The sequence below is a fragment of the Buceros rhinoceros genome, unplaced genomic scaffold, assembly GCF_000710305.1.
Source record: "Buceros rhinoceros silvestris isolate BGI_N320 unplaced genomic scaffold, ASM71030v1 scaffold20716, whole genome shotgun sequence".
NCBI classification, from domain to species: Eukaryota; Metazoa; Chordata; class Aves; order Bucerotiformes; family Bucerotidae; genus Buceros; species Buceros rhinoceros.
Window position 1 is genome coordinate 1 of NW_010419550.1, and position 7144 is coordinate 7144.

Genomic DNA, 7144 nt, shown 5'->3' on the forward strand with positions numbered 1-7144 from the left:
GGGGAGAGCCGTCCCCAGCGTGGGGATGCAGGCCCGGAGAGGGTGCAGCCCGTTCCCCGGTTGCTCGACCTTCTCTGTGGGGCAGCGCAAGCGTGTTTTCCTGGCGAGCATCTCCAGAGGCAGAGCTTTGCTGTGAGCCTTGTGTTCGTGAGGGGAAACGACACACACACACACACGCGCGGAGGTGGGACAGATCTAACGGTGGTTCCTGCTGCTTTCTGTCCAGCTCTGTACTCGCTGGAGGAAGCGAGAGCTGCACAGTGAGGGCAGTTCCACGAGGACAGGGCTGAAACAGTGAGCAGAGCTGTTGGTTTAGCGAGGTGGAGTCTTCAGAGATTAACAGGCTGACTGACCTTTGGCAAGAATGCATCCTTCAGATTTCATCCTGTTTCATCAGTGTCAGCCAGCCAGCATCTGGCTGTGCATGCTCTCCTGCGAGGTCAGTCCTCACTTGGCCTGTACAAGGCTCTGTGCAACACAGCTGAGTCTGTGAAATTCTGTACAATACAAACCATAAGGCTGTGAATTTTAGAGAGTCTTTAAAGTCCTGTATTAAAGATACGTAGTTGTCAGTGTTAAGAATAAAGACTAAAAGAATGCACAACAACAGTGGTTTGGAGCAGAATACTTTGACAAAGTAGGTGGGAAGCCCTTCTGGGTCCTCAAAGGGAGGGCTGACAGGCTGGTGAGCCTGGCGTGCAGAGGCCTCGCACTGCTGTGCTAGTGGAGAACAGAGTTAGCTTCAGCTGCAAGGCTTACTAAGTCAGGTGCTACGTGGTTGACAGTGTTTGGGAAGAAAACATTTAAGAAAAAAAAGACACTGTTAGCTTACAGTTGGCTGACAAAATGATCCCTGTTACAAGCAAGTAGATATTTTGGAAGATAAGAGTGGCTCTGTTTTTAGGATAAGCGAAGAGAAAATTATTTGGAAGTTTCTCTAGTTTGGGGAGTAGATGGTAGGAAGGAGTATAAAATAAGTAAGTAAAGGTGAATTGCTGCTGTGTGTGAGTAAGAATGATGGAGCAACGAGGTAGAGCTGAGCTACCTCCCCTTATACAACCAGTAAATACATGGTTGCAGTTGTGTATTACTCCCTGAAGAGCAGAGAACGCGGATACCTGATGCTGCCCCTGCTTCCCCTGCGTTACAGAGTGAATGCCAGGTGTGGTTCCCCCCTCACTCCCTTCATTTGCTCTGAAGAACACGTGCTTCCCTATGTCAAAAGCCATGCCCGAGTCGTGCCTGGTTCAAGAGGCCGGGTTGGAGCTGGAAGCTGGACAACGTGTAAGCGATGAGAAGCAGGTAACAGGGGCGTCTCTTGCCCAGGAGCGTGCACCCACCTAAGTTAACCAGCAGTTTACATTGACACCAGCGGCAGTGCGGTTCACGTTATGCTGTGACACAGAGGGGACATTCCTAACCTCCAGCTCCTGAGTTCGGTTTGCATTAGTTACTTTTTTACTTCCCTTCAGTGAGATCCTGCCCCAGAGCTTCTTAGCAGTTTGTGTGCTCAGTTGTGTTTTCCCATGAAAACTTGGGGGAAATTGGTAATTTAGAATGAAGGGTCCAAATGTCCTATCACCTCATTAGGTCGGCTGTAATCCAAAACATTAATTTTTTATGAGATCAATATTACAATTAGCCAGTCTCAAAATAAAAGCAATTCTGGCTGTTTAAGTCCCTTAAAATTCATCATCTTGTTTGGGTTTTTGTTGTTGTGTTGGATTGGGGGGTTGTTTTTTTTTACTTTTTCTATTCTATCATCATATTCAAGGTTTAACTCTTATCTAAAGCACAGAAGAGTTAGAGATAGGACATTTCAATTTGTCCCTGACTTTTATTTCATGGACATCTTGCTTCTAAAATAAAAATAAATCTGGCTGTGAAGAAATACCTCTCAGAGAGAAATAAATATCTGTTAGCTCAATCTGCAGCTGCCTGACAGGTCTGCAGAAAAAGGAAAGAAATCTGCAGTGTTTCTTAAGAGGGTGTTAAAGTCTGCAGGTCTCTTGTGTTGCCCCTTGACAACTAACTGTATACCTGGGAGCTGCTCATTATTTTTATTTGATTTAAAGTGTTTTTTTTAACCAGATCTGATCAATACTAATTTCACATTTTGGTTTTCTCCTGGTTCTCATTGCGTCAAGACCTTCAAAAGTGAAACACAGAATATGTGGCCAAAGTCGTAATGACTGTCCCTGTGCTGTGAGGGCCTGCCCTTACTTTCTTCTCCACCAGTGTCTAAGTTTCATCCTTTTACTACGGCAGGATAACATAACCAGGCCTGTACAGGTTTCCTGAAAACAGCAGAGCTGCTGCTAGTGGAAGCTGTTCTGAATGGTTAAGAAAAGAAGGTAGCAAAAGTAGCTGGAGTCCATCTTGGTTACTTCTGCTTCAGAGGGCCTGAGGAAGAGCTGGAAAGGACTATATCCCCCCGCAAAAAGCAGGTAGGGCCATATGTAACATTTTTGCCAAAATCAAAGCTTAAAAATAGTCTAGAAAACAGTGGAACAAAGTCCCAATTCCTACAGGACTAAAGAAAGATCATTTATGGTTGATTCTGTCCTCCACAGAACCGGCGGGATACAGAATTTGGCATGCAGTTGTGGACTAAGAAACGGGAACAGCAGATGGATCACCTTGTCCTTGCTGGCAGAGATAGCCTCATTGGGCAAGAATAGAATGTTCTATCTATCGATCCAGCAGGCGCTCAGGAGTGTCCTCCTTTTGATTAGGGCTAGAAGTGTTGTTTCTTTTTTCCCCCAACATCCATAAATTCCTTATTCTCATAAAAGTTTTCAGAAAAACGTGACTTCTGTTTTTAATCAGTCATTTAAACACTAGTATGCTAAATAGTTTATTAAATAAGCAGCTGCTGAACATCTGCTGGGGCTGAAAGCACGGGCTGGAGGTAGAGCTGGGGGGAGACAGACTAGTGTGGTGGGAGCTCAGCAGCGCGAGTGGAACACGCCCCCGCTGGGGAACGCGGTCGTAGAGCAGTGCTGGCTTGGCTGAGGAGGACAGCCCGTGGGGACTGAGGTGGAGCAGTGTGAGTACTAAGGGGGTAGCGCTATGTCCATGTCACTTGCCCCATGGACTGTAGCGGCTCCCTGCAAACACGAACTGTAAACATGTGAAATTATTTGCTGAGTGGGGCTCCTGTGTAATTCATGTCTCTAAAAGGAAGAAGTACTGAAATGTGAGGCCTAAACATTTCCGTGGTGGGAGTTGACTCCCACTGCGTCTTTTTCTCAGGGAAACAGGGTCTAGCTTCCATAGGTAGTTTGTAAATGTGTCGAATACCTCCCCTCTTTGCTGTGTGACTACCCCAGAATACCTTCCTTATCGTGGGAGATAAAGGCTCGCTTGCTCTACCTCCTCAATGAGTTTGTGTTTCATTTCACAATCAACTGTTCTTCAAGTTAGCTGCAGTGTGATAATCTCAAGTTTCAGCTCGGCAGTGCACTGCTGTAACTACCAGAGAACAACTGCAGTAGGGCAGTTTTCAACAAGTAGGCCTTTTGTACAAAAACTCTTTTTTTTTTTTTTTTTTAATTTAGCATCTTCCCTGTTAGTACATGGTTCAGAGGGAGTTCAACCACCTGAACGGTGTAACTTTTGCCTACAGCTCCAGGGTAGGCAGGGGATAACCAGCCAACACCTGGCACACAGGTAAAACAGAGGCTCCAGCTCGCCTCTGTGCTGAAGTTTAACTGTTGAGGGAGGGACCCAAAACTGCCCTGGCAGAAAATACACTGTGTTTCAGGATGGGTCAAAAGCTGAAGCAGCTAACAAAGTTCTGAAAAATGTTTTTCCTACAGTCCTTTCCTGTCTGCTCCAGAGTAAGGCTGATAGTGTCTCCAGCCGTGCTGATGTAGTTAACAGCTTGAACAGAGGGAGAAAGAAGTACCGTGTAACCACTGCTGTTCCATTTTCAGTAGCAGCAAGTCATGTGGTGATCTAATTTCACCTAAGACTACAGCAGAATATCTGAGGCAGTGCGTGTTCTTAGACTGCCCTAGGTGAGCCTGTGTGTGCCAGCCTGGACAGAGCCGTTAGGGACACGGTGATGAAGTGCAGGAACAACCTTGAACCCTTTTCCAAGGCGAGACAGGGTGGTTGCAAATATGCAAATGTGATTGTTTCAGCATTCCTCAAACTGTCTTGCTACTGAAGAATAAAGGAAATAGAATTTCACATCAGCCCTCTACAGTTATGGGAAAGCTGGTAGAGATCAGTAATGTGATTTAAGATCAGCATCAGCCCCAATTCTGCCTGATTAACTGCTGGAGACAAGTGTATTTGTTTCCTTTTGGGAAAATTCAGTGAGAGGCACCTAAGAAAAGCCACGATAAGAATTACCTGCTTCATCTCTGGACTGGATGACTTTGTTCTAGCAGAGCCAGGACTAGTACCAAACTCCTTTTAATCTCTGCAGGCACAGGTTGGTTGTGTCAGGGTGGTCTGTGTGCATTACCCTTCCAGTGTACCAGTGCTTTGGCTATTGCTAAGACAGCCACTGTTAAAAAAACATCCTGAGATGATAAAATTAAGTGTGCAAGGGAGCTAGCCCAGAGTCCCCTTCATCACTGCAGCTCTGTGATAACCCTTTCAAACTCATCTCCCAACTTCATACCCGTTTAAGGAAAATAACGTCTTACTACAAGTGAGTTAGTTCAGAGAGATGAGTTCATTACTCAGCTGAGACTCAATTTCATTAAGCAATAGCGGAAGCTGAGACAGAAGTAGAATAGTTTTAGGAGTTTATTGTAAAGACGTTTACACTCTCAGTACAGAGATAAGGATATAAAATGATGTTGTTTGGAATAATTAAGGCTGGTTGGTGGTCATCGGAATTTCACTGTTCAGTGGAACTCAAGCAAGAGCAACTGATTTCTGACTGTACACATTTTTATTTGTGTTCCATCATTACAGCAATATCACAATTTATTTCAGAGACTCAATGTCTGCTTGTTATAAAATAAAGGACATTATTTACATGATGAAAGAAAAATTTCAGCGTTTTAGTGGAATGGATGACTGATACTGCAACAGGTTTAGTCCACGTATTTCCCAAGAATGTCACCATCTCTAAACAAGTAGTAGTCCTGCAAAGAAAAGAAGCGTTATTAACTGCCCTATCCATTGTTTTTTCAGTTCCTTTGCAAATACTGCCTTGTTCTGAAGCCAGGGCTACCACAGTCATGAAGTACAAAACAAACAGTGAGCTAACCAAGACCAGCCCTACAGTCTGACTTCTGGAAAAGATCGTGGGTGTTCTAAGTAGTAGGCAGTGCAAGAACTGTCAGGGGACAATTCTGCAAGCTTTCTCCATCAAAAGCGAGGATACTCGCAGTAATTTCAAAGCCTTTTAGGGTTCCCTCTAATACATGCTGGGCATATGGAGCGACTTTATTGCAAAGATCAGGTCAGAGGTTTCCTTGGTTGCTTCCTTTTAAGCAGCGGTGGAAGTATCAAGTACCAGAGGTACCAGAAACTGTCTGGATTCAGCTGCTCCCATTCTAATACCAACAACTGAATGCTGCTGACACGATGAAGTAACTGCAGCATTTATCCCTGGTAGTGGGACATTTTGGAAACCAGCTTCCTATGCGTTCACAAAGCTGGGAAACCTACCTTATCTTCTAGTACAATCTTAGTACCACCGTATTCTGGGAGCAAAACCTTCTCACCAACTTTTACACTCACGGGCTGAATCTCGCCATTCTGGAAAAAAAAAAAAAAAGAAATCCTTAGTTCTCCACAATGTAACAGAATTCCTCCAAACTACAAAGCTCCATCCAAGTATAAAACATCCAGGAAATGGCAACAGCTCTATTTTCATTGTCTGGTGAAACAGGAACACACGGGTTCATTGGGAAAAGCGCACTAGCTGATACTCAAACACGGGAGTCCTGCAATATTTAGGCAGTAGAACTGCAGTGAGTAAAAGCAGAACTTCTGAGCAAAAGTTTCATTTAGTTGGAGTATAAATAGAACTGTGAGATCTTTGCTTGACATATTGATGGGAGGTTGCTTCAAGAAAAACACTCCCAAGAAAATAACTGACAGACCGTGAAACCCCCTTCTAAAATGAAGGGAGAAAGTCCACTTCTGTACTCTAAAGCTTTAGAAATCAGATACTGACACAAACCAGCATGATATGTATGCAGGGACTCAAGGTAAAGAAAAACCCCGAGTCAACACTCCCAAGTTGAAATTTAACGTGTTTTCCACTGGTGCTGATAACTGAACATGACTTTACTGGGGAAAAAACCCTTCTGATGCTGAACCCCCTGCACCTTTGTGCAGACCGACTGTCTTTCTCTATGAGCTATCACTACATTTACACTGCACCACCCCTTTTTAACGGTAATACTCCATCTGCCGCCACTCTGTGAGCAATTCTACCCGATGTCATGCTTCAGGACAGTTACCTTTCCTCTGGCTCCTGATCCGACTGCCACTACTGTTGCTTGTAGCACCTTCCCTTGCGCTTTCTCTGGAATCATGATGCCTCCTTTGGTTACTGTCTCCGCCGCACATCGTTCAACCAGAACACGATCAAAGAGGGGAAGAAATTTCCTAAATGCTTTTCCTGCCTGTAGAAGTAATTGTACACAGTGAACAAGAGGAATATTACAATGAAATTGCATTTTAAAAAAACAAAGTGTTTTTTTCTCTTTTGTGAGAAATCAAGCTTAAAAAATTGCTGAGCATTTAAATAGCAGCAAACCTATGCCACCTTTGACTGCATCAGGTATCACTTGAGACACAGGCAGACACTGGGCAATCCCAGCAAATCATCCAGAGGAAGTTTTCTCCAACTGGAGGAGTAAACCACTGCCAGAGGGAGCAGCAGCCTCCTCCTTTGCTGGTTGAAAAGCCCCACAGGCTTTTAGCCCCACATCCTTTGTTACTATAGCCTGGTGAGCATAATTATTGGTTACGTGAACTGTATTTACGCAGCTCAGAACCACATTTAATGATGATTTAAGGACCTCTTGGGACAGATGCATTTTTATTCATGGAGCGTTCCCTAGTAAAGCAATAAAACTCTAGCCAGGTATCCCATGGCAGCCTTGTTCAGGTCTAACTCCCGCGCACTAGGTAAATGCAAGCGGCCATCCCCAAGGAGCAGGGG

The 7144-nt window shown here is 44.5% G+C and overlaps 1 protein-coding gene across 1 annotated transcript; it reads right to left on the bottom strand.

Annotated features, from left to right (window-relative positions):
• Positions 1–4752: 4752 nt before the first annotated feature.
• On the bottom strand, positions 4753–6771 carry HSPE1 (heat shock 10kDa protein 1). Its single transcript, XM_010138993.1, has 4 exons — positions 6746–6771; positions 6438–6602; positions 5638–5727; positions 4753–5108 (listed from the first exon to the last, which is right to left on the bottom strand). The coding sequence occupies exons 1-4, from the start codon at positions 6755–6757 to the stop codon at positions 5058–5060; spliced, it is 318 nt and encodes a 105-aa protein (XP_010137295.1). The 5' UTR covers positions 6758–6771; the 3' UTR covers positions 4753–5057.
• Positions 6772–7144: the final 373 nt, after the last annotated feature.